This window comes from Nyctereutes procyonoides, unplaced genomic scaffold (assembly GCF_905146905.1).
Source record: "Nyctereutes procyonoides isolate TBG_1078 unplaced genomic scaffold, NYPRO_anot_genome, whole genome shotgun sequence".
NCBI lineage: Eukaryota > Metazoa > Chordata > Mammalia > Carnivora > Canidae > Nyctereutes > Nyctereutes procyonoides.
The window spans coordinates 14,663,750-14,691,020 of NW_026575036.1; the positions used below are offsets into that span (position 1 = coordinate 14,663,750).

The 27,271-nt window shown below is 37.2% G+C and overlaps 1 protein-coding gene across 10 annotated transcripts in view; it reads right to left on the reverse strand.

Annotated features, from left to right (window-relative positions):
* The window catches only part of CAPRIN2 (caprin family member 2), a 44,649-nt gene that overhangs the window by 8,655 nt on the left and 8,723 nt on the right, over positions 1 to 27,271 (reverse strand). For 6 of the 10 annotated variants that reach the window (XM_055318695.1, XM_055318694.1, XM_055318691.1 and 3 more), the window contains exons 4-14: positions 22,456 to 22,542; positions 18,150 to 18,388; positions 16,615 to 16,697; positions 14,480 to 14,647; positions 13,326 to 13,369; positions 11,804 to 12,478; positions 9,251 to 9,373; positions 7,630 to 7,711; positions 6,510 to 6,565; positions 3,862 to 3,966; positions 1,548 to 1,694 (exon numbers count right to left, since the gene is read on the reverse strand). In XM_055318695.1, the coding sequence (XP_055174670.1) occupies positions 1,548 to 1,694; positions 3,862 to 3,966; positions 6,510 to 6,565; positions 7,630 to 7,711; positions 9,251 to 9,373; positions 11,804 to 12,478; positions 13,326 to 13,369; positions 14,480 to 14,647; positions 16,615 to 16,697; positions 18,150 to 18,388; positions 22,456 to 22,542 (1,809 nt within the window). Of the gene's footprint in view, positions 1 to 1,547; positions 1,695 to 3,861; positions 3,967 to 6,509; positions 6,566 to 7,629; positions 7,712 to 9,250; positions 9,374 to 11,803; positions 12,479 to 13,325; positions 13,370 to 14,479; positions 14,648 to 16,614; positions 16,698 to 18,149; positions 18,389 to 22,455; positions 22,543 to 27,271 lie in introns of those variants that run through there. The other 4 variants (XM_055318693.1, XM_055318698.1, XM_055318697.1 and 1 more) reach the window with 2 other exon arrangements.

Genomic DNA, 27,271 nt, shown 5'->3' on the forward strand with positions numbered 1-27,271 from the left:
ACAGGTAGAGAAGACAGACTGGTATGGGCAAAAAAGGTACTATGATGAGAACATACAAGCCAGGGACACCTGGGTGGCTCAGTAGTTGAGCATCTGCCCTCGGCTCACAGCCGGAGTCCCAGGATCAAGCCCCACATCACGCCACCTGCATGGAGCCTGCTTCTCGCTCTGCCTGTTGTCTCTGCCTGTCTCTCTGTATGTCTCTTATTAATAAAAAATCTTTAAAAAAAAAAACATAGAAGCCAAGTACTTGGGACTAGCCTAGAAAGATTATATCAGACTTCAAAAGTTATTAAGTGTCAAGCAAAGGACTTTCAATTTCATTCTGTAATGAATCACTGCTTTTAATTAGGAATGAGAAAGTCAGTAAAACCAATTTGCCAATACTGAGTAGGAGGGACTAACAGGGTAAGAGGGAAAACAAAAACTAAACAGTTCCAAGTGGCAAGTAGGAAGTGTTAAGATTAGTGAATTCGGGTGTCTGAATTTATCAATCTATCTCCCTGCATTGTACCTGCTTCCCATGGCCATTCCTCTGACTCCACCCCACCACCATCACTCAAAAGTACCTATTGTAGGGCATTAAAGCACCATTAGATACCTACTAAGACTTCTTTTTTTCTAAAGAGCTGTTTTATACTATCTTGTTTTAGAGAATAAACAGAAACCTAGTTGTCGAGCCTTACACTTAAACAATTTATAGAGGAATATGTAATTAAGAACACCAAACTGAAATAATGCTCCAAAAACCGCATGAGATCAAGAGGAAATCAAGTTTCAGGGACACCTAGGTGGCTCAGTGGTTGAGCATCTGCCTCTGGCTCAGGTTGCGATCCAAGGGTCAAGGATCAAGTCCTGCATTGGGCTCCCTGCTTAGTAGGGAGCCTGCTTCTCCCTCTGCCTATGTCCCTGCCTCTGTGTTTCTCATGGATATATAAAATCTTTAAAAAACAAAAGTTTAAGGAATGATAGAACACCCAAGTATGTGTCCATATTTCAGGTTATTGATGCCATGGACCACCACTAGTGTAGTATTAGTAGTGGTTAGTACTATTAACCTATTCACAGAAAATTATGTTTCTCAGGGCATGTGGATTGTGCAGTCAGTTAAAGTGTCTGACTTGGTTTCCACTCAGGCCTGATCTCAGGGTCATATGATCGAGCCCCTTGTCAGGTTCCACTCATTCGGCTTACCATTCTTTCTCCCTCTCCCCTCACTCTCTCAAATAAATAAATCTTTTTAAAATAGAAAATTATGTTTCTCACCCACACATTTCATTTAATTAATATGGATCCTCAGCTTTCCTTACTAATTTTCTAAGAGGGGAAAATGTTCCAATACCCATTCAAAAGTCTCAAGGCTTTGGATTTAATACTCTTCAACTACAAACAATATTTGTGTCGGACAAGAGTAAATAATCAATCCAAATAAGAATAAAAAAGCAAAGTTTTTCACACACATCCATTATTGGGTACTTAGTAAGAGAAACAATGGTTTTTTTAACAGGAATAATGAACTGCAATTATTATTTACGTTTCATACTCACTGTCTGCATGGCTTGAAAGGGCGCTGTGTTAATGGTTACTGAGCTACTACTTGCTGGAGGTGACTGGAAGCCCTGTTCAGAGCCCTTTGACATGGGAGGATTTGGAGAAGCTAGTGAAGACGGCTGCTTGCTTGGGGGAACTGCTGCCTGAGGAGGAGAAATGCAGCATCAGCCAATCACCTGCCATGTAACAAGCAGTTAACTTACACTAAAGCCCAGATTAGCATAAGTCAGCAAATTCTATAGGATGACATTTGGACACAGGAATGCAAAAGAATAGCTTTTGCTTACAATTTCAAATCACAACTGCTGAGGATGCACACTAGCATTTGCTTTGCACAGCTTGCTGACTATGTGAAAGAGTCTTACTATTAATCAGTCTAACAGATGAGGTGCTGAACTTTTTATGAATACTTGGTACTTTTCAAACCCTGAAATGGCTTTTTCCAGCTAAGAATCTAGTATTATTCCAAATCTATACAGACCAATTAAGAAAAATCTTGTGTTAGTTGCTTAGTGAGTGTTAATTTTTCCTTATTTTAAAGTCTTATTCTGGGATTGCAAAGTCGGCTGCCTAAAAAAGAAAGCCAAACTTGATCTAATTTATATAATCTTTATCTACACTAATAAGCAAGTCCTTGATAAAACCGATTACAAATTCAAAGGCTTATTTAAAAACATACCAAAAAACAAATCCCAAGTAGAGAGCTATATGACTCACTTGGTCACATTTTCCTCTTAAAATGAGGAACCAAATAATTTTAATTTAGTCCAAGTCTGCACAAAAAAACTTAATGTGTATCTCTATTTTCTTATATTCTATAATGAATACATTCTCTTGTATAATAGTTATATTGTAATAAAACCTAAGAGTTGCTAACTTGACCCAAAAAATCATGGTATCTCACTATATTTACTTCAAGGATTTGCTCAAACTTAGCAAAAACTACCACTTTAGAATTGAAAACACAAACAATATAGTTGACCCTTGAAAAACAGAGGTTAGGGATGCTGACCCCCAAGTCAAAAATCTCCATGTTAACTTTTGGCTCCACCAAAACTTAACTACTAATAGCCTATAGTGACAGAAAGGAAGCTTTACCAGAAACAGTAGTCTATTAACATACTTTATAAGTTATATGTATTATATACTGTGTTCTTACAATAAAGTAACCTAGAGAAAAATGTTAAGAAAATCCTAAGGCCCCAGTGTCCACCAATTGATGAATGAGTTAACAAAATGTGGTATGTATGTGCACACACACAATGAAACATTGTTCACCCACAAAAAAAGAAATCTGGCCATTTGTAATGACACACATGAAGCCAGAGAAAGACAAATACCATGTGATTTCATTCATATGTGGAATTTAAGAAACAAAGCAAAAAAGCAAGGGAGAAAAAAAAACCAAGAAACAGACTCTTATTAATCATAAAGAACTGATGGTTACCAGAGGGGAGGTGAGTGAGGGATGGGTTAAATGAGGAATAAGGAATGCACTTATTGTGATGAGTACCAGGTGATTTATGAAAGGCAGAATCACTAAATTGTACACCCAAAACTAACATAACACTGTATGTTACCTACTGAAATTAAAAACTTAATTTAAAAAAAGAAAATCTGGGCAGCCCTGGTGGCCCGGTGGTTTAGCACCACCTTCAGCCCAGGGTGTGATCCTGGAGACCCAGGAACGAGTCCCATTTCAGGCTCCCTAAATGGAGCCTGCTTCCCCTTTTCCTTTATCTCTGCCTCTATCTCTGTCTATCGTGAATAAAATCTTTAAAAAAAATCATAAGGAATATACATTTACAGTATTATATCGTGCTTATCAAAAAAACTCCATGTATGTAAGTGGACCTGCACAGTTCAAACCCATGTTGTTCAAGGATCAACTGTACTGTCAAAATACTGACAAAATTAGCAAAAAAGAGAATGTAACTCATTCCAATGGAGACAGTGCTAATACTAACACTATAAACTTACTGAGTCTTCAGTTACATAAGTAGATTTTTCTAAGAATTCCTTTGATATAAAAATATGAGAAACTTGACCTAATCCTATCTAGAACTTTTCATCTTTTTCAACATCAGCAATTTAGACATATTTGTTGTATATGATAAGGCAATACACTATTAAGTCCATTTATATAGCAAAGTTACCTGTGTAAGTTCCAGGACCATAACATCTACAGAAAGCAATACATTAGTACAGATATTAAATCATTCAACTGATTGTGCCCATAATGCATAAGGTAAGTTGGTTCTGCTATTCTTTAAGACAGAAAAGAAATTAAGACAATTGGTCTCTTATTACCTCAGGAGTCTCTGAGGTCATAAATTCGGTTTCAGATCCCGAAGAAGCCTGATCGGTAGTGACCAAGCAAGCATTTGAGCTACAAGTAACTGAAGAAGAAGCAGCCTAGACACAGGGAAATATAAAACATTATAAAAAAAGCATATTTTGTTCACTTTATTTCCTGGGCCATAGGCTTCCTAACATGTTACTCTTACCAAGCACTCACTACTGCCAAGTACCATGCTAAACACTTTATTAATACATTTAATCCTGACAATAACCCTGTAAGGCAGATACAACCATTCCCCTTATATTGACAATAAGGCAGAGGCAAAGAAAGGCTAGGTAATTTATCCAAGATCACACAAAAGTTAAGTGTTAGAGCTGAGAGTCAAACCCAAGCAGTTAGCTATTCCAGGGCTGGTCACCAAAGCTACACTCTAATCCTGTCCTCACTTAACAAGATTCTTGGCCCTGGAAACCTGGGGCCAGATTTTCTATCTGGCACTCAATAGCAGTTCACCAGAAGCAGCTCAAGGTACATTTAACACTCTAGACACAGCTCTGCCAGGGATCATAATAACCATGTTTTCACTCTCAGTGCTCCCAATGTCTTAAAGAGGTAAATAGAAAGGATCCGCTCTACATAAATCAGTCGCACCAAAATTCTAACAAAAATTACCGCTAATAATATTTATAAAACAAAAATTGAGAAAGCAGAGTAGGAACTAAGGGTGGAGACAATTATAACTGATAAGCTATGAGAGTGGCTAAAAAAGAATTGTAGTATAACAATATTAGAATATAACCAAGATCTATAAAAATCTAGCAATCTCAAGCTCTGAAGTGTCAGTGAATCAACTCCTTTTAAGTGCTTTGATGTGGAAAAAAATAAATTAATAAATAAATGAATGCTTTGATGGGATTCTTAGAAGCCCGAGTAATGAATGGGTAAACTGGAAACTAATGAATGGCAACCAAATATCCAGAGTAGTGTTTCAGTGACCTTCTAGATGGGGTCATTGTAATAGGCCACTTCTTGGGAGGGAGACAAAGACCAAGTTTTAAAAAGCTCTTATGAAAAGTCTGAAATCCTATAGAACATTTTATATACCTAAATAAATAGTTATAATTTAGACCTTACCAAAATAATAGAACTATTACGAAGCTGTAGTCTTTCTAAAACTAGGCCTTTCTTCTAGCCCTCTCATTAAAATAATGAGACGACTGTCCAAAATAATTCAGACTCGCATTGTAGGGACAGAACTCAATTGCCAGAGAAAGACTTCTAAATGCTATGTTAAGACAACTCAGGGTATTTGATACTTAAGCTTTCGTTTTTGAGTTAAAAGATGCACTTAACAAAATAACACATTCTTCACCTTACTATTATTTACAAGTTATTGCCGATCTTGCGTCCAAACTATTGTTCTTCAAGTAGACCAGCTGAATGTAGTTTTAAGTATTGAGTAAACATGATGGTAGAGACCAGTGATTCCCAAAAAAATGGATGTGCAGATTCATCCAGGAAGCTCATTTCAAATATAGATGGCTAGGTAACACCTCTGGAAATTATGATCCGATAGGGTCCATGATTTCTGGGAATATATAACTTTATTATTAAAGTGAGCTTCTGATGTGGGACACCTAGGTGGCTCAGCTGTTGAACATCTGCCTTTGGCTCAGGGCTTGATCCTTAAGTCCCTGGATGGGTCCCACATCAGGCTCCCTGCATGGAACCTACTTCTCCCTCTGCCTGTGTCTTTGCCCCATCTCTCATGAATAAGTAAAATCTTTAAAGTATTTAAAGACCATTATTTTCCCAAAAAAATTTAACTTGTCAAATGAAAGCCTCATGTAGAACCTTAACAGCTAGAAGGGATAAAATGGAGCCTTTATAGCAATGAGTGGAGTGAGGACTCAGCTTAATGTATTTTGAAAACTGAGCCACACATCTAACTAAATATAAACTACTGTAAACAAATGGTATTTACTCAGAAGTTTTTGGACAGAAAGGCAACAACTGTTGAGCCATCTGGTCAAAATATTTAACCTGTCAGAGCTGTTACTATTAAGAAAACTGCAATAAGGTTTTCAGGAAGATGATGAGTTTTTTTTTTAAGTTATGAACAGAAAACTAGCAAACCTTGAACTTACTACTGATGGAATTGTAATGTGGCATCAGGGATCTCAATGATCTGGTCCCTAAGGGATCTCTAAGTATGTTCCGTGAAAATCAGTTCCTCGGAATGTTAACTCTTACGTGTGGAGGGAGGTGGGAGATTAGCTAACCATGGGTTTAACAAAATTAGTAGCTTTTTTTTTAGACCCTTTACTGTGCTACCATACCAAGTGACAGGTAGCTCAATGGCAAAGTTAAGATTTCCAGACAAGGTACCTCTGAATTTTTTAGTCTTGCTTTTCCTTATTAAAATCAGCTAGCCTTCTCTATTTTAACAGAGGTCTTCCCCATAGTCATTAGGTAACCTTTTGAGGACCAGTTGTACTTAATCTAAAAAGCTAGATATCCTTAGAACACTGTCAATAATTTATTTAGGTATATTAGAAATAAGCAAGTCTGATCATTCTTACCAAATCAAGAGTTTCTTCCCAGAAGAACAAAACAGGAAAAAAATAGCAAAGATAGATTACTTTGGAAAAGTTACCTGTAATGGCTCTTGAAGAAAATCACTTTGACTGGATAAATTTTGTTCTGTAGATGCTGCAGATAGTGAAATAAACAGTAAACTACTGAGGGATAAAAGTTTATGCATCTCAACTGAGTAGAAACTAAAGTTATTACTTTACAAAAAAAGCAGTAGCCAAAAGAACTAGATCAAGTTCATCATGAATTTTTCTATTCTATTTTAGAATAGAATCAAGTTCATCATGAATTTTTCTATTCTATTTTAGAGCTCTAAAAACTCACAAAGAATTGAAGAACAGGATATTAATCCCTTCTGTGATACACAATGTTTTGAGGTTAAACAAGTAAAGCAGCATTTTGAGGCTTCCAAAAGAACTATTACTTTAAAAAAATAACTAGTAATAGTCATCTGGAAGATCTGAGCTATCGTTAATAGTAATCAACTGCTACTCAAGTTCCAAATTTCAAAAATAAGTCTTATCTGGGTCATAGGTCCCTTCCAGGTTCTTTTCCTCTTTGATCATGTACGTTAATATACTTTTTCAATTATACAGTTTTTGTTTGGTATCTTATTAATGTCCATCACTTTTATTAATTACGCTCTTCGCCTTACTTCACACAGAATTACTACACCAATCTTCTACTTGGTGTCTGCTGCTCACTACAACCGGACTATGGCTTCAATTACCTCATTCCTCCCTGAAATAAATTATTGTAAAGCAAGAAGCCTAAAGTTTGTACGTCAGACCAGATTTAATTCTAGGCTCCATCATTAGTTAATGTGTTAATCAGCATACTAAATATCACTGAGGTACACTCATAATTAGGATTGAAAAGTTTCAACACTAGATTTATAGTCAAAGGGACTCCAGTCACTTCAAAAATAACATTAAAAATTGCAAAAACGGTCATTGCACATTTCTTCATCCATCTGGATACGTTTTCTAAAATGCAAACAGGCCAAAGGAGTACACTTATGTCTTAATGGAATTTACCCTTATGTAACCGATGACATATAGATATATTTAGAATAAACTAGTGCACATAGTTTAACCCCTAAAATACAGAGTAAAATTTGTACAAGACTCATCTATTTATCCTATACATGTTTATTCTAAGTATCAAGGATGATTACATACCTACTGGGCTACCTGGAGTAGTTGAAGGCGGTTGTGACGATGGAATTGCACTTGAAGGTTTGTCAAAATCCAGAATAGACTCCTAAAGACAAAACTAAATCATGACTAGAAACAATTATTCATTTTAAAGCTATTAACATTATTCATGATGCTATCCATAGCTATTAGCTATAAGAATCTAGCTAATAACTATCACAATATATTACAATTTAGTCTTAAGAGAAAAAAAAGTTAAAAATAAAATCTAAAGTAACTGTCAAACCTTAGAATTATTTCAAGTATTTGTAAGGCTTACCTTGGGGAAAAAAACAAAACACCTGACTTGAGGTCTTAAGCATACACATTAATCCTGTAACCTTGGGATGCCTGGGTAGCTCAGCGGTTGAGCACCTCCCTTTGGCTAAAGGTGTGATCCTGGAGTCCTGGGATCCAGTCCCACATCAGGCTCCCTGCATGGAGCTTCCCTCTCTCTGCCTATGTCTCTGCCTCTCTGTGTGTCTTTCATGAATAAATAAATGTTTTTTAAAATCCTGTATTTTCACTTTTATTATGCCCAACCAATGAGGGTTTAATTATCTCAACCACTAAACTGGCTCATGCTATTATTAAACCTTTCCTAAAGAGCAACCATTCTCTTCTCCCATCTGCCTATCTTGGTTCTCCTAGAAATGTTTCCAGCCTTTTGAATACTTAAGCTACACTGTAGTTATTAGTGTACACTTGTACAGTTTAGTTCTTTCATTTATCTTAATATAACGGGGTAAGGAACTCCCTCATTTTAGAAGAGGGTTACAAGCTAAATAAATTGCCACAGATTTTACAGCTAGCGAACAGCAAAATTGGGATTTAAATAAATGCAGGTCTGAAAAAAAGAAGAAATGCAGGTCTATTCCCAAAGTTTAAGATCTTTTTATTTACACAAAAATATGTCTACTTCCTCAGTAGGATCATACTATTCTGAAGTTTTGTAAGACTATATGACAATTTTGCACTTCATTATTGCCATAACACTACAATCTTCTACAACTACAACATCAATTCCTTGAAGGCAATAATTGTGTTGCAATTTTCTAGACACAATAGCACCTACCAGCATACCAACCAAGCACAGAGTAGATCCTCACAGTGGTAACTAGCCATGATCTACAGTAGAAATTATATTCAAGCACTAATAGTTTTTACATGTTTAATTCAATTTATTTCAACAAAGAACCATCATCCTCATTTTTTCAAAAAAGAGGCAGAGAGTGAAGTAACTTCCCTAAAATATAAAAGCTAGGAAGTGGCATAGCCAGATTCACTTGCATTCTGAACACCAGAATCTATGCTCTTAACAACGTCATCATAATGCTTCAGATCAGAAGCTAATAGCCCCAGGAATATCATTCAAGATTCATTTAAGAATGACTCATACTGGGGATCCCTGGGTGGCGCAGTGGTTTAGCGCCTGCCTTTGGCCCAGGGCGCGATCCTGGAGACCCAGGATCGAATCCCACGTCGGGCTCCCGGTGCATGGAGCCTGTTTCTCCCTCTACCTGTGTCTCTGCCCCTCTCTCTCTCTCTCTCTCTATTGTAAATAAATAAATAAAATTTAAAAAAAAAAAAAAAGAATGACTCATACTTGCATAAAGTTACAAGTTCCTTGAATCTGGGTCATCAGATCCTGCAGTTTTTCTTTCCTCAATACTGGATCCTTTGGAAGAGTCGAGGAAGAACCTACAGGCTGATGCATAGGCTTAGGCACCTACAAAATAAACCCATAACGTAAGAGTGAAACTCACATTGAACAGCCTAATTCAAGAAACTCATCTTAGCTACATCTTAATAAAATCGAAACACTTAGCAAAGCCCATTTATCAGATTCATCTCAGGTAAAGAATTCCCATATAAATACATTTTCTAAATAAAGTTTAAACACTTTTCTCCGCTTCAGAACATCTTAAAATATTTCTAAATTATCCTTTTTAAAGGGAATACCCAGAATAACAGAACTTCTTTGAGAAAAGTTTTTTCATTGTACACAATCAGCTTATGTCCTTTATAATAAGATGCCACTAGCTGTAAGACACATAAATGATTTCTCTGAGAAAAAATTACTACCACCATTCTCATTTTTAAATGTCTTATCTCAGACATTTAACATGAAGATGTAGGGATCCCTGGGTGGCGCAGCGGTTTAGCGCCTGCCTTTGGCCCAGGGCGCGATCCTGGAGACCTGGGATCGAATCCCAGGTCGGGCTCCCGGTGCATGGAGCCTGCTTCTCCCTCTGCCTATGTCTCTGCCTCTCTCTGTGTGACTATCATAAATAAATTTAAAAAAAAAAAAAAAAAAAACATTATGATGTAAAAATGTATACATATATATCCTATTGAGGAAATACACATTTTGTTATGAAGTAAGTTTACTTTGGGGGGCTACTAATGTTTATGCAGTGGTTAGCCTTCATGTTAAATGGCTTATGAATACCATATACCATGAATTAAACCCACTGCTCATATAGTTAACTCCTTACAGCTGTTGGTGTGCCTCGCCTACCAGCAACTCTTCTCCACTTTCCAATTCACTGGGAAAGTCACAAAGCTAAGCTGGTCAAGAGTGTCATAAAATCAGTTAGTAGACCCTAAGTGAATATATGAAAGGAGGAAAGCAGGAACTTCAGTGATTAATTTCATGTTATCTAGTCTTTTAGCTCTGAACTTGATTTTGCCCTTGACTGTACTTAGGCAGCTGAGATTGCAAGATAGTGTATTGTACAGGAAAGTATCCTCTCAGTCACTGAAAGGCCCTGCAGTTTCAGTATAATACTGTCTATACCATAAAAGCAAATTAAATGAGTTTTGGCCTTTCCAATCAGCACTCTTGATTTTAAATACTATTCAACAAAGAGCACACTCCTCTGGTATAGTAAAGGCTCACCACTGCTAAACCTAATGGAATTTTAAATTGGGTTTTTAAAATAAGTTTCTCAAAATAGTTGTCATATTACAATTACTGCTATGTGATATCTGGTTATCAATCTTCTACAGGGTGAGAAAAGTTTTAAAATCGATATTAGCACTTGAAGAAAAGAGGAAGAAAGGCTAGCAAAAGCAGACAACTCTAAAATTCTCTTCCCATGAGGTAGAGACTGAGGTAGAGATTATTTATAAAATGCAATGCTTTGATTTTTCCAAGCAAATGTTTTTCATTCTGTTAGAGGGCCAAAGATTTATCAGAAAGACTCTGGCTAAAATGGCATTGAAGTATGGGGAAGACTACCAGACAGAGATAGACAACACTGGGAAGAAAAGAAGTTTCTGGGATGCCTGGGAGGCTCAGCGGTTGAGCGTCTGCCTTCAGCTCAGGGTGTGATCCCAGGATCAGTCCCAGGATCGAGTACCACATCAGGCTCCCTGCATGGAGCCTGCTTCTCCCTCTGCCTATGTCTCTCTCTGCCTCTCTCTCTCTCTCTGGATCCTACCCAACTTTCTAGAATATCTGCAACCAACATGTACCTTCTTCAACAATAGTACAGGCTAATCTGAGTGATTATAAATGAGTGAAAGAGAAGCAAGAAAATATAGAGAAATGTAACTTCTGTCAGAAAAAGTCATCTTGGGATGCCTGGGTGGCTCAGCATTTGAGCGTCTGCCTTTGGCTCAGGTCCTGATCCCGGGATCTGGGATCGAGTCCCACATCGGGCTCCTTGCGGGGTCCTGCTTCTCCCTCTGCCTATGTCTCTGCCTCTCTCGGTGTCTCTTATGAATAAATAAAATATTAAAAAAAGAAAAGGTCATCTGTGTGCCAGGTCGAAGACAATGAGTGACTTACAGTAAAACAAGCCCCTCATTCTATGAAATACATTTAGACTTCTCACTTGTTCGTATTATGGTCTTGTCTGAACTATCCATTATTTTCACATCGTGCCGTGTCATTAAAATTTTGGCATTCAAACAATATTTTCTAACTGGAAATTTCATCTCAGGTTAGGCTCAAAACACAGACTAGGTCTACTCCCAATTTTCTTACGCATTAGAGTTAAGTGAAACATTTTACACATTAATTTAACATGGTTTTGTAGAATCTTTAAGAGGACTAAAGAATTTAAAAAAAAAAAAAAAGAGGACTAAAGAATTATTACCCCAAGTCTTTATTAATGCCTACATTGACCAAAGTAGACTGGTACAAACTCACATCTTTGGGTTCTGTATTAAACTTCCTGGGCAGGAGCTGGTCATTTGGTATGAGGCTTGCTGGAGCTACCCCCCAGGACTTTGGAGATATCTGTGACTGTGGTGTTAAAGGGTGTTTTTGACTCTCAACACTGTTTTCCCAGGATTTTGGAGTCTCTGGCTGTCTTGAATCCTGGTCTTCACACATGGGAGTGGTCCATGACTTGGTGATGTCCTGTTCATTCTGCACAGAAGGTGTCCAAGACTTTGGAGATTGCTTCTTTGGATCCTGTTCTTTCTGCAGCTGAACTGGCCAAGGCTTTGGTGTCTCCTGCTTCTTCTGTTCCTCTTGAATATATCCTGTTTTGGATTTAGGAGTTTCTTGCTTCCACTGGCTAGAAGCTGGCTTGGGTTTAGATACGTCCTGCTTCTTCTGCTCTTCCTGGAGAGTAGACCTGAGTTTTGGATCCTGTTTCCTCTGTTCTAAGGAAACCGCAGGCTTTGATACCTCCTGGTGCTTAACAGAAGGCTCCCAGGACTTGAAGGATTCCTGCTTCTTCTCCTGACCATCTGGTTCAGTAAGCATATCCCAACATTTGGGGAGATTTGGTTTTCTAGCATAATCTGCTTCCCAAGATTTCTCTTCATCTTGTTTGCTTGAATAATCTACTTCTGTCATGTAGCGTCTGTTAAGAAACTAGACCAGAGGAAAAAACATGCTTGAGTTACAAAATCTGTAAAAGACCTCAAGGGGGAACACTACTCTTAGTATTCCTACGTCCCCTAGTCTGAGTCACTGTGCTAACAGGAAACTTCTGTCCTTATCCTATTTGAAAAGAACATCCTACTTATTTATCCATTCCTTTTCTCTCAACAGAAATACAACCTTTGATACTTCAAAGGTAGCAATCTATACTTGACTTATCCAAAACTAGTCAGAACTGCACATCACACAGTGCTACTTTTGCTTGTTTCAGGATTTTACCAAGGTTATTCGCCTCTGCCAACCTTAGATTACTCACTATCCACCTGACGTCCTAAAATATTAAGGCAGAGGATAGTTCAAATGCACACATCTATACTAGTTAACCTTAAGCCTTAGGTTTCCTGAATTACCAGCCTTTTATTTCTATTACACAAACCATGTACTTTGACTCTTCCATTCTTTTCAGCTTCCAGGAATTTTAATGTCGCTTCAGAAAAAGAACAAATACTCTATTACCAATATAAGTTCTGACCAAATCTACCCCGTCTTCAAATTCTAACACCAGGGCCAAGAACAGCAGTTATTGTGTACCAGGCCAAATTCTAAGTAATTTAGAATTGAACCCCTTTAATCCTCATAGCAACATGAGGCAGAAATTACTATTATCCCCACTTTACATGAGGATAACAGACACAGCTGGACCCAAAGTCCCTAAGCTAGTAAGCTGCAAAGCCAGGTTTCAAGCTTAAAAAATCTAGTTCCAGAGCCTCAGCTCCTAAACGTAGCAAAATGCAAAAGTCTTAAAAACCAATCAGCAAATTACCTTTCAGAAACTTACCTCTTGGGGTTGTATCTCTGGCTGTGCAAGTTCCATAAGAGACTCTGGAAAGATAATACCCCCTTGAGTATTAAATAAATACTAAATAAGCCACATATTTTTAGGCTGATTACAACTTTAATTCATTCTAGTAACAGATTTCCCAAGAGTTACAGAAAAAGGATAATACAATGAAATATATTCATGGCAGGAGTAATCCCCACTATTACTTATTGGTCAAAAGCATGTAGTCTAAAGCTAGCTGAAGCTAGCAGCTCCTCGCATGTGCCACTTTTCTAAAGTCAAGTTCCAATTAAAAACTGATTTTTGGTTGAAAATAAGACTATTTCGTCTTACACACAGATACAGCTTCTTTCAAGTTGAAACTATACCTCCAGGCCTGAGGTAAAAATTAGTCATCTCAGCTTGAAACGGAGGCCTAAAAGGCCTCTTACAGGCCCTTAAAGGACTCCTAAAAGCCAGTGTAAGGATGGAAGGTGGTAAGGGAATAGACACACTGAAGTATTAGACTTATTGTTAGTTCTTTTTTTTTTTTAGACTTAGTATTAGTTCTTAACATGAGAAAGTAAACATAAGAAATAATTTGAATCATGCTAGTAAAGGCCACTAGAACCCCGCCCTGGACTACCTGCATAGAAATGCTATTTTATAAACAAACTGAGTCCCAAAACAAGAGCAAAACAAAAGCCCATTTACTCAAAGTATTTCTCCCCCTGGAAAAAGTGGAATTTTGAAGTTTACTTCCTTTACTGACTTTGGCACATTTTTTCTGAACGTTAACCCTCGATTACTTATATTCTCATTCTACCACCATTTTTAAATTCTACTATGAATATTTTGAAAAACAATTTTAAATGGAATTACCTTACCAACAACTTAACCAAGAGATCCATTCAAATTCCATAAAGGTCTCATTTGAACAGTGTATTCCCTTATAACAAAGGATAACCTTATGTTTCTGTTAAGATTCACTCTGTAAATCATGGTAATAAAGCCTTTAGACATATGCTAAACCTAAGCTTACCCTGCTGTAAGATTTCCATGCATGTAGAAATTAACAAAATTAATATAAGGCAATCCTTTAACAAAGATTTGACTCATTTTGTGTATTAAAAATGCAACCACTACAAAGAATTTCTGAGATCACAACAAACCTGACTCTTTGACAGATTCAGTTTTCAATAATTGTTTTTTCTTCTCTGATTTTATTAGCATTTCTTCCTCCAATGATACTTCTTTCTCCTTAGCATTTTTTGGGACTGGGATACTCTCAAAATAGCCTGAGTTCAGCAATTTAGACAGCAGATCTTTCATGTGTTTGTCTAAGAAAGAGTGATTAAGACTTAGTTATCACATAACCTAATAGTTCATGGAAATTATTTGGAACAGATATTCTAATATAATTTTATCCTAGTTACAGTATGTCATTATAATATCCTACATTGGGGCGATTCAAAGAACTGGTCAGTACCATGAAGGGAAATTAGCAGTCCATCTTTGTTGCATGCTGAATCAATATAAATTTTGAAGATCAGAATCCCAAAATTTAGCAAGTCACTTAAGTTTCTCTAGGTCTCCATTTCTACCATTTGAAAAATGACTAAAACCAGAGATTAAAGACTAATGTTACAAAAGCACACATCTGTTTCCAGAACTGAGAGAGAAGCCATTTCTCCTATCTGTCCCCAAAACATCACAACTAGCAACTATTCTACCTTCCAAGTTAATTATCATTTTATAGACAAGTGAAAGTTCCTCAAGCATAACCAGTAGGAAACTCCCTTGGACAATCTCTAAAGGATTTTAAACGACAAAATCCCATGATATAGATTTTACTCTTGAATTATACTGTGACTCCTCACGTATCACCATTCGATTAACGAGAAAAAACTTAAATGATGAAGTCACTACACCATAAATAGATCTAAAATCTATTTCAACTAAAAATATAATTCCCAAATTTGAGTGCCCATACCCATACTTGATTTGGGTCTGTTATTACTTCCAGAGCAGTACTATGACATAGATTTTTTTTTAATCAATTTTGAAGTATTATACAAAGTTCAGTCATTTTAAGTATACAGTTTTAACAGATACATAATCACATTACTTCCACCAGAACCATGATATAAAACATTTTCATCAACTCAAAAGTTCCCTTATGCCCCTTTTATATCAATCCCCTTCACCCCACTCCCTGGGAACCACTGACATATTCCTCTAGTTTTTTCTAGAATTCTATATAAATGGAATCAGAGTATGTACTCATTTTGTGGTGTGACTTCTTTCATTCAGCATAATTATTTTGAGATTCACATCCATGTTGTTACATGTATCAATAGTTCATTCCTTTTTTATTACTGGGTAGATTCTACTAACTGGATATACCACATTTTCTTTATTATAAATTGATGTCCATCTAGGCTGTGTTCAGTCTGGAGCTATCATTAATAAAGCTGATATGAACATTCACGTATAAGTACTTATGTGAACGTATATTTACAATTCTCTTGGGTATCAGAAGTGTAATTACTTGGTCATATAGTTAAGTGTACACTTAATTTTATAAAAAATACTAAACTAAAAAAAAGCTAAACTATGCTCCAAAATTATTTGCATTATTTTGCATTCCAAACAAGAAAAAATTCTATGATTTAAACTTGAAAGGACTTAGAAATTTTGAGATAGTTCTACTACATACTTAGGTATTTTTAAAAAGGAAGCAGTGACTAACAAAAAAGTATACTAGCTTCTAGGGTTTTCATTATTCTAACCTAGCACACCAAACTATGTACTTCATGTCCATGTGTACTTAGTCATTTGGTCAAAGTCTATTTAGGAAGCCAAAAGGACTCTCTCTCCAGATCATTTCCATAAGGATAGACTACCATGCTTCAATAAACTATGTAGCCATACCATTCATATTTTCATAGGCATATCTCGTAGATAAGCCTTACTATTAACAATGTGTGGATTTAAGATTCTGAAACAGAATAGGTACTGCCATGCAGAGAACTGAACCGCAAAATGTCCAAGCCAGGACCAGTCTTTAGTTCTTGTTCCCAAATTATAGTGACTTTGCTGCTTCAAAACTTCCTAGGTTCCATTTTAGTGAGTACAATTACACATTAGCTGCTTTTAAGAGACCTAAACAGAGATCATTCTCCCAATATAGTATCACTAGACATGTAAGTTCTTATGGACTGACAGTTTCAGTCATTAATATATTAAACTTCTAAACATAAAGTGTAGTATTTACTACATTAAGTCCAGAATAGAGGAAACTCACATGTCGTTCCTACCACTGCTTTCTCACTACCTTCCAAAAGGTCCCAAAAGTACAAGGATGACTGCTCCATCTGGTCTTCAACACTGACAAGGAAAAGCAGAACAAAGGAGCTTTAGAGGCATATACATTCATATGTATGCATACACACACACACACGGAGCAACACAATTTATACAATATAACTCATCAACAGTCAAGACAATGTTAAATTTTATCTTTTTACTCTCTTGAAAAGTTGAAATTTTATAAAAGATGACTAATTGTCCATTTAGGGATTTCAAATAAGCATTTTCCATTAAAACTAAAATATTTTACCAGACAAAACTATTAAGGCATAGACCAAAATGCAGCGTCTTTCATTATTAAGTATACAGTCCTGGATGAAAGAAGAGTGGAATGATAATATTAAGAACTGCATCTGACTTTGAAGACAGTTTATTTTTTCGTATTTCACTTATACATTTTAAAGTAAGCTAAACTAGGGCCTGGGTGGCTTAGTGGTTGAGTGTCTGCCTTTGGCTCAGGTCATGGTCCCAGGGACCCATATCAGGATCCCCACAGGGAGCCTGCTTCTCTCTCTGCCTACGTCTCTACCTCTGTGTGTCTCTCATGAATCTATAAATAAATCCTTAAAAAATAAGAAATTCCTAAATCCATTAAAGTGAAATTAGAGAAGGAAGCAACCAGATGATGATGATCAACTAGGCTGTCAGAATGGAAATTTTTTAAATATATATAGCTATGATATATATATATGCATATAATTAAGGTTATTGTTTTTTCCTGATACAGGACTGATTTCCAGCAACAACTAAAATCTGACTCTGCTTTAGTATGGCCAACAGATACAACACTGGAAGGACTATTTAACAAAGTACAGAGATCTGTTCATTAGCTGATTTCCTCCATAAATCAAAAACAACAAATGGTTAACTACAGAGGTTAAAATTGGGTAGCCTCCATTTGCTGGTTTTGTCTCTTAAATTACCTGATGTGTTTCTCAATATTTATTCATAGCATAAGACCACCAAATAATTCCCACTTTGAATGTTTAATGATACTGGCCAAGTATATTTTATTACCTCCACTTAAGAATAGCAGTAGTAAAAAAAAAAAAAAGAATAGCAGTAGTAAGAAGGTAAAGACTCTCAGGTAATACAACAGCCTGAGATAATTACAAATAAAGAAACTAAGTATAGTACATAATTAGTTTTATGGTTAGTACTCAGAGAAGCAAAACTTGGTAAGACATCATCTTAAAAATCAATGTTACAATTTAAAAAATCATGTTAATGAGATCAAATTGATTTTCCTTCTAGACAACCTATCAATCTTGTCACCGTCTGGTCTGGCCATTTCTCATGGTGAATCAAATGAATGTTTTTTCAATTCCTCTGTGTGTGTCTATATATAATACACACTATAATACATACATGTGTATGTATACATACATAAACATTATAAATATATGAAACTAAAAAGCTAGGCTAAAATGTTATATATTCTCTTTTAGGGAAGTATTTTCATTAGCTTACCTTAGACTTTCATTTCTTTCAGGGCAGGTCAGTTTTGAAAATTTAATGAGGTAGTCAAGTTCTTTTAAAGGCAAATACACTGCACCATTCAGGCCCCCTTTGAAATCCTTCTGTACATGTTCCTGTGTCAAGTTCTGTAATACATACTGAACTTGAAGTATAGTACGAAGTTTTTTCTTCTCGGCCTCAAGTTTTAGCATATGTTCCCTTCTCTGGGCCTTCTTCTGCGCTTTAAGTAGCTGTTAAAACAAATGCTAATTAAAGTTGACAAATCTCTACCACCATATTAGCAATTCATAGTCCACAAAAGTCTAATCTCAAAGAGTTGAGATTAGGTGATAAATCTCTTACGCACATCTCACTGGGAAATGGAGAGGCTCATTTAACCCTTTTCTTTTCCGTTGTAGAAAGGGGTTATAGAAAGGACGGAGTAATAAATAAACTGCTTCATCTCAGATAACCAGAGCTGAGAAAGTCCAAGTATCTGACTCTCAACTCCAAACTAGACTCAGTACCTCTTGTTATCACCATAAGAAATTAAGTACCTCATTGATGCACATATTAACCCCAAAATTTACCTTTTTATGTATATGTATGTATGTAACCCCAAAATTTCCCTATTTATGTATATCAACCCTTTTTTAGGCCAAGGATTTCAAGAAAATGCTTCAGTTTAGTTTTGCAGTTTTGGGTTTTTGTGGGGTTTTAATTTCTTGTTCTAGGAGAATATTTCATCTAAAACAGTCAATTTTGGGGATCCCTGGGTGGCTCATCGATTTAGTGCCTGCCTTTGGTCCAGGGCATGAACCTGGAGTCCTGGGATCAAGTCCCACGTCAGGCTCCCTGCATGGAGCCTGCTTCTCCCTCTGCTTGTGTCTCTGCCTCTCTGTCTCTCATGAATACATAAATAAAAATCTCTTAAAAAAATAAAAATAAATAAAAATAAAACAGTCAATTTTCAGGCAGCCCGAGCGGCTGAGCAGTTTGGCACCGCCTTCACCCCATGGGGCAGCCTGGGTGGCTCAGCTGTTTTCTCAGGGCCTGATCCTGGAGAAACAGGATTGAGTCCCACATCGGGCTCTCTGCATGGGGTAGAGCCTGCTTCTCCCTCTGCCTGTGTCTCAGCCTCTCTGTGTGTCTCTCAGGAATAAAATATTTTTTTAAAAAATAAAAAAATAAATGAAACAATTTTCAACCAACTAAAGAGGGGCTAAAGCACAAAGAAAAACCAAAGAACAATAAAATGTCTTACAAACACAGTACTAAAAAACATCCAACAAATAGTTTTAAGTAAAAATAAGAGATATTTTCATAACAGTTCAACCAATCTGGTTGAAAAACAGAGCCGTATTTTTCGAGCCGTATTTTTCAATATTTAGCTAACCAAACATATAAAGATGTTAACAGAACAAATTTTCCCTCAAATGTGTATGTAGATTGAGCAGCCAGGAGTCTACTCTAAAGCTCAGAACCATAATCCCTTCAAGTCTGACATAACACATGGGTCCCAGATGTTGCTTCCCATTTATAAAATACCAATCAATAAAAAGTACCACCTATTTCCCTTAAGAAACCTAAAAGGTCTTTTCTCCCCAGAGTTGTTTTTCTAACTGTAATATATCCATCACACTGGATATTTTCCAAGGCATGATGAGTAAGAGAACAAAACAAAAATCTAAAAAAATCTTTCCTATATGCAGGTTAAAGTACTTTATACTATCTTATTTAAGACTCCTCAAAACCCATGTTCATAAATCCTAATAGAGTAAGATAGGAGGGAACCTCAGGAAAAGACTCATGACATTAATTCCTTTCTAGGGGATATGGAAGTCACTTGATAAATTTAACTTGTTCTATCAGGGGCAAGAGACAATAGGTGAAGGTAAAATTTTGAGAATGAGAAATGAACTGGTTGAGTTATGGGGGGTAGGATATATTTTAGGATGGCAAAGGCTCAGAAAAGCTTTTCCAAGACCTCAATATGGACTTACACCAATAACATTTACCAAAACTCAGTTTCTACTTGAGAGGAAGAAAGAGAATAGGTGAGAATTCTAGCTCTCCATGAGACTTTCTTGGACAGTTTCATGATGGCACAGGAAAAGGCAACTGACACTGAGCACATCTAAATTTATCTCATGATCACTTCAGATCTCTCTTTAGCCATTCCCAAGGCTGGAGTGGATATTCTTTTGGGCTCAGGATACCCTGAACTTCCTCTACCAAAGTACCTGTTGCATTAAATGGCTACCTTTTTATTATTTGCATACTCTCGGTTTCAGCTCTGTGAGGACAGCGACTACGTCTGTTGTTTACCAATATATATCACTAGTGCCCAGCACAGAGCCTGCCAGATGACAGGACCTCAAATATTAGTTGACTTAATCAAATATTAAGTAACAAAGTACATTGTCTCCTACACAATAATCAGAAAATTACTGATAGCCTTTTCTTTTTTTTTTAATATTTTTTTTAATTTATTTATGATAGGCACACAGTGAGAGAGAGAGAGAGAGAGGCAGAGACACAGGCAGAGGGAGAAGCAGGCTCCATGCACCCGGAGCCCGACGTGGGATTCGATCCCGGGTCTCCAGGATCGCGCCCTGGGCCAAAGGCAGGCGCCAAACCACTGCGCCACCCAGGGATCCCCAGCCTTTTCTTTATGTAAAAATGAAGCTATATGCATCTATTTCCTAGACTGCTGTAAAAATCAAGTAAATTTACTTATGTACCTGGCACATGGAACGTGTTCACAAAACTTAAATCTAAAAAGAATTAAAAAGTACTTTGAAAAAATAAATACCTGAATGAAAAACTAAAATTATCAAATTAACTGAGTAAAAAAGTTAATAGAAAATTTTAAGTATTATAGAAGTAGACTTCCAAACATCTAACCAGAGGGAAGAAATGAAATATTTTTATAGTAAAGTGGGTCAAAACTAAATAAATCTCAGCGGTATTACAAGAATTAAGATGGCAGATGTCTTCAGCCTAGAAATGATTTGTTGGTTTTGATGCCAGGAGCAGAAGAGAATTTTAGTTCACTATACACAAAGAAAATACCCCAAAAATGGAAGACACCATCTTATGAAGCATTCTGACCACCCCACTAGAAATGAATTTACAAAAAAATTTCCTTAATTGTTACAACATGATCTATACAGGGCCTTCTAATAATTCTAAGGCAGCAAAGAATACTTCATTAGAATCCTTAAAGTTTCATATTACTGACTAAATCTGCCAGATATAAAAGAATGCACTGCCAACAGAGAACCTAACAAACTGAAACTAGACTTAACTACATTTAATATGAATCAAAAATCTTCCTGGTAATAACTATCATAGTCTCAAGAAACAGTTTATCAATTCTGTTTATCTATATATTAAATAATGCTAAGCTCACAAGCCTCTATTATATAAAAGAAACCTATATTCTAAGACTTCTTTCATAGTGGTGCCTGGGTGGCTCAGTTGGTTACGCATCCAACTATTGATTTCAGCTCAGGTCATGATCTCAAGGTTGAGCCCCATGCCAAGCTCCATGCTGCCTGCTTAAGATTCTCCCTCTCCCTCAGCGCGTCTTGTACTCTCTCCTCTCTAAAAAAATAAACAGAACTCCTGTAAAAATATAAAATCTGGTGAGCCTACATGGTTCAGTTGGTTAAGTGTTTGCCATCGGCTCAAGTCATGATCCTGGGCCCAGGATCGAACCCCATGTCAGGCTCCCTGCTCAGGGTAGGTGTGCTTCTCCCTCCCTCTCTGCTCCTCCCCACTTGTATACTCTCTCTCTGTTCACTCTCTCTCCAATAAATAAAATCTTTGGGATGCCTGGATGGCTTAGTGGTTGAGCATCTGCCTTTTCGGTTCGGGGCCTAATCCCAGGATCCGGGATCGAGTCCCACATCAGGCTCCTTGTGGGGAGCCTGCTTCTCCCTCTGTCTTTGCCTGTGTCTCTCATGAATAAATAAAATCTTAAAAATAAATAAATAAAATATTTTTTAAAAATAATAAAAATTTGTTTATAAATGTAACCATCAAAAGTTTTGGTTCCCTTCTCAATGATTGCTCTAACTTCACATTGAATGCACATTAGAGAACTAATAATTTACTCATGGGGACTCATTCATATACCCTTTGTCTGGAGACTAGAAATCTGAAAACACTAGTTCTTCAATAGCCACTGTCAACCCCGATAAACTATCAACAGGAATTAGATGGTTAGTAACTGAATGTCACTAACGGACATTAATATTTTCTTCAAGATTAGTTAAAGTGGTTTCAGAAAAAGCAAAGAAAATATACTTACATCTTGGCTCAGTCCAGAAAAGGTTTTCTGAAGTTCCTTGGCAAATTCTAAGTTATGTAGTACTTCTTCATATTTCTCTACCGCTTCCTACCAAATAGGATAAGAAAACATCAATTCTCTTAACTTCTAAGTACAAATGTCAAAATAAGTGTTCCTATAAAAACAGTAGAAATTTCCTAAAACCTTATGAACTAGCCATTTATTATACATACTCAAAAAGTTATATGAAATTAAATTTAAAATTTCAATTTGTAGGCGATCTCTGGGTGGCTCAGAGATTTATCACCTGCCTTCCACCCAAGGTGTGATCCTGCAGTCCGGGGTTCGAGTCCCATATCAGGCTCCCTGTGTGGAGCCTGCTTCTCCCTCTGTGTCTCTGCCTTCTGTGTCTCTCATAATTTTTTTTTAATTTTTTAATTAAAATTCAATTTTTAGGGGCACCTGGGTGGCTTAGTCAAACATCAGACTCTTGATTTCAGCTCAGGTCATGATCTCGGGGTTGTGAAACTGAGCCCCTGCATCAGGCTCCATGCTCAGCAGGGAGCCTGCTTGAGATTCTCCCTTTTACCCCCCAGCAAAAAAATTTAAAAACTTAAAAAATTTTTAATTAAATTTTTCTACTAGAAATCTGAGCCACAATGATAGATCTGAGTCCCTATCTATAAAGTGTAAGGTCAGAGAGACCAGGTTTTAAGTGCAAAAAACCAATAGGATTCCTCTGTCAATATTCATTCACTACTCAAATACAGTACACAAGAAGCACAATGAGGATCACACAGATGAATAAGCAACTTCAAGAAATCTAGGGCACCTAGGTGGCTCAGTCAAGTGTCCAACTCTTGGTTTTGGCCTAAGTCATGATCTCATGGGTCTGGGGTGGAGCCTCACACTGGGCTCAGCTCTCAGCAGGGAGTCTGCTTATAAAGATTCTCTCCCTCTGCCCCTCCCCACACTGGCATGTGCACTCTCTCAAATCAAGTAAGTAAATCTTTTAAGAAAAATTTATTATGGTAGGAAAGATTTGTGAATAATTGCCTTTAACAGTCAAAATTAAATATTGTAATAGAAATAGTAAATTTAAAGGAGTTAGGATTTTGTAGATGAACAAAAAAAAGATTCCACTGGTGAATAAAGTTGGTAATTAGAGAAAGCATAGACTTTTTAATGGTATTTTAACAAATCTACATGGGAGAACAAGAATATGAAACAAAATAAGGTAGGAAACTTGTCTAAACACATAAAGAGGGACACCTGGGGGCAGCCCAGGTAGCTCAGTGGTTTAGCAGCGCCTTCAGCCCAGGGTGTGATCCTGGAGACATGGGAGCCTGCTCCTCCCTCTGCCTGGATCTCTGCCTCGCTGTGTCCCTCATGAATAAAATCTTAAAAAAAAAAAATCCCTGTCTGAAAAATAGTCTGATAATACTAAGTCTTTACAAAGCAATAGAATAATAAGAACCCCTATGATACTATCATTATTAGCATAAATTAGTAAAATGATTATGGAAGAGTATGGTTTTTTTGCCTATGAAGTTAACTATGGACATACCCTGCTGCCCATGATAGGTATGTATATACCCTGAAAAAAATCTTGGACTTCTGTCTCAACCATATTAAGATAGCTCAAAGTAGAAAATCTACCTACAAACCACTGAGTAAAGAAAAACAAAATATAACTACTTTCATTAATATAAAAATCCTTAGTATAATGAATGAAAAAAAGCAAACTGCAAAACATAGTACAATAACATTTAGTGTAAGGTACAAAAAAGCAACCATAACAGATTTAAGAGCAACAAAGTACTAAAATAAAGCAAAGAAATGGCAGTGGGGAGTTCAGAGTCTGGTCACAGGAAAGAGAAAATACTTGGAAAGAGCTTCTGTGGTGCTGATAACGTGCTATTGGAGTTGAGTGGAATCTGATGTTCACTTGTTCACTTTATTTTTTTTAAAGATTTATTTATTCATGAGAGATACAGAGAGAGGCAGAGACAAGCAGAGGGAGAAGCAGGCTCTTCGCAGGAGCCCCACGTGGGACTCGATCCTGAATCCCGGGATCAGGACCTGAGCTGAAGGCAGACGCTCAACCGCTGAGCCACCCAGGTATCCCTGATGCTCACTTTATTATGTGGTATAACCCACATATACCATTTTGGGGGGAACCATATGTTTCATTTTAAAAAATATAAAGAGGCTTTCCAACTACAGAACCAAGAATGCACAGACAACACAATCGTTAAGTTTCTAGACGTCAGAGGCATATAAAACCAGAAAGAAATACCCCCCATATTTACTCCCAGATTGTATTAACATGGATTCAAGAAAACCCAGCATCAGATGGGAACTACCTCAACTTCCCATCATCCCATCATCCAGTGTGGATCCATCCTTTCTTCTTCCCCTTCTTTGTTTACTGGGACAGATATCCTACTGTGCTCTGGATGGTGGTGCCTTTTCAATTATGCCTTAAGAAATCTTGCCCTATGATTCTCATTTTTTAAAAACTTGAGTTTGGGTAGCCCGGGTGGCTCAGAGGTTTTAGCGCCACCTTTGGCCCAGGGCCTGGTCCAGGAGACCCGGGATGGAGTCCCACATTGGGCTCCCTGCATGGAGCCTGCTTCTCCCTCTGCCTGTGTCTCTGTGCCTTTCTCGCTCTTTGTGTGTTTCTCTCATGAATAAATAAAATCTTTAAAAAAATAAAATAAAATCTTGAGTTGCTCCCTCTCTTGATGCTTAAACCAGCATTTAACAAGTAGGGCACCTGGGTGGCTCAGTTGATTAAGCATCTGCCCTTTCAGCTCTAGTCATGATCCCAGAATCCTGGGAGTCAGCCCTGCAATGGACTCACTGCTCAGCAGGAAGTCTGCTCTCTCCCTCTGCCCCTCAGGCTCCTCTTGCTCATGCTACACTCTCAAATAAAAATCTTTAAATTAAAAAGTTCAAGTCTCTCCCAGCCTAAATAAGGAAAAAAGTGCCTTTTTGGCAACCACCTCCTTCAAGTCTGAGAAAAATTTAAAATGCCTACAGTCTCCATTTCCTCATTAGCCCTTATCAACCTTGATTCCATTTCCACCATTCCACCATAACTGATGTCAGCAATGTCAACACCACCCTTTAAACCCATGGATCTTCTATAGCTCTCATTTGGGTTTACTTCTCAGAATACTTCAAATTAAAGACATCCTGATTCCACAAAAAAATCTTTGTTTAAAATAACACTAAACTGGGATCCCTGGGTGGCTCAGCGGTTTAGCGCCTGCCTTCGGCCCAGGATGTGATCTTGGAATCCTGGGATTGAGTCCCACATCGGGCTCCCTGCATGGAGCCTGCTTCTCCCTCTGCCTGTGTCTGCCTCTGTGTGTGTCTCTCATGAATAAATAAAATCTTTAAAATAATAAATACATAACACTAAACTTCCATTTTTCTCCCATTTCTCCCAGCTGCTTATTTACCAGTAATTTTTCCATTAACTTCTCTCACCTCAATTTTTAGTGTTTATGAAATAGGGCCTACATCACAGATATTTAGCAATTCAAATGAATTCATATTTATAAATCACTCAAAATGATCCCTGACCCTAGGTAAGATCACTAAATAATTTTAGCCTTTTTTAAGATTTATTTATTTATTCACAAAAGTCACAGAGACCAGAGACATACGAAGAGGGAGGAGCAGGCTCTATACAGAGAGCCAGATGCAGGACTGGATCCCAGTCCCAGGATCACGCCCTAAGCCAAATGCTGACTCTCAAACGCTGAGCCACCCAGGCATCCCTATTCTTAGCCTTTATTATTCAAACATTAAATGCCAAAGTTCCTCAGAACTCTGTCCTAAGCTTTCTATATTCTCACCCAAGATAGTCTCATCTTTTCTCAGGGTTTCAATAAGCAGCCATACAGATAAGATCTCCATACACCAGACCTGCATCTTAAATACTTACTATATACCACTCCTTAATGTTTCACAGGAAGATTAAAATCAATGGTCCAAAATTGAGGTCTTTATCCTACCCTGCCATAACCTTTTTCTCCCGAACTGTTTCCAAGCCAATAAATGGTTTTGCCATCCATCCATCTAACTGTTCCAGCCAGAAACCTGGAAACTATTCTTGGCTCTTATACTCCTACATCCTGTCACCAAGCTATGTTAATTCGACCTCTCGAATCCAGCTACTTTACTCAAACCCCTCTGCTACTAAACTACTAGTCTGACCCAGACTATATAGCCAATCCTTATTCTCCTTACATCCACACTTACCATCTCCAAACCATTACTCACCCTGCAAAACGATTTTATTAGAAACCTACAGCTATGCTCTGCTTAAAACCTATCTGTATTTCTGATAACCTTAAGCACAAAGTCTTCAAAGGCAAACAAAAATGTGTATGTGGCTTTCCCCTTCCAACTACATTACTCCATTCACACTGGCTTTCTTTCCAGTCTCCTAGAAAGGCTCTTTGTAAAAACATTTACCTACTCAGGCTCACATGCTAGCATTTGCTTAGCCTGCTTCTTCCTCCTTTCCCCTTTTAATTTGCTAAGTCCTATTCATTTTTTAGGTCTTGACTAAAGCACTTCTTTCTCAAGAAAGCTGTCCTCAATTCTCCAAACTAGGTTAGAATCCTCATTACAATCCATTTTCACTCTGTACTTCACCCTAACATCCATTACATTTATATTTAGTTATTTCCTACCTCTCTTTTCCATCACACTATATCCATGAAAGCAAGGATTAAATTTGCTCCTTAGGTTATAACCCTCTCATTAAGCACAGAGCCTCCCAGTGTAAATACTTAATGTATAATTGCTGAATTAACAA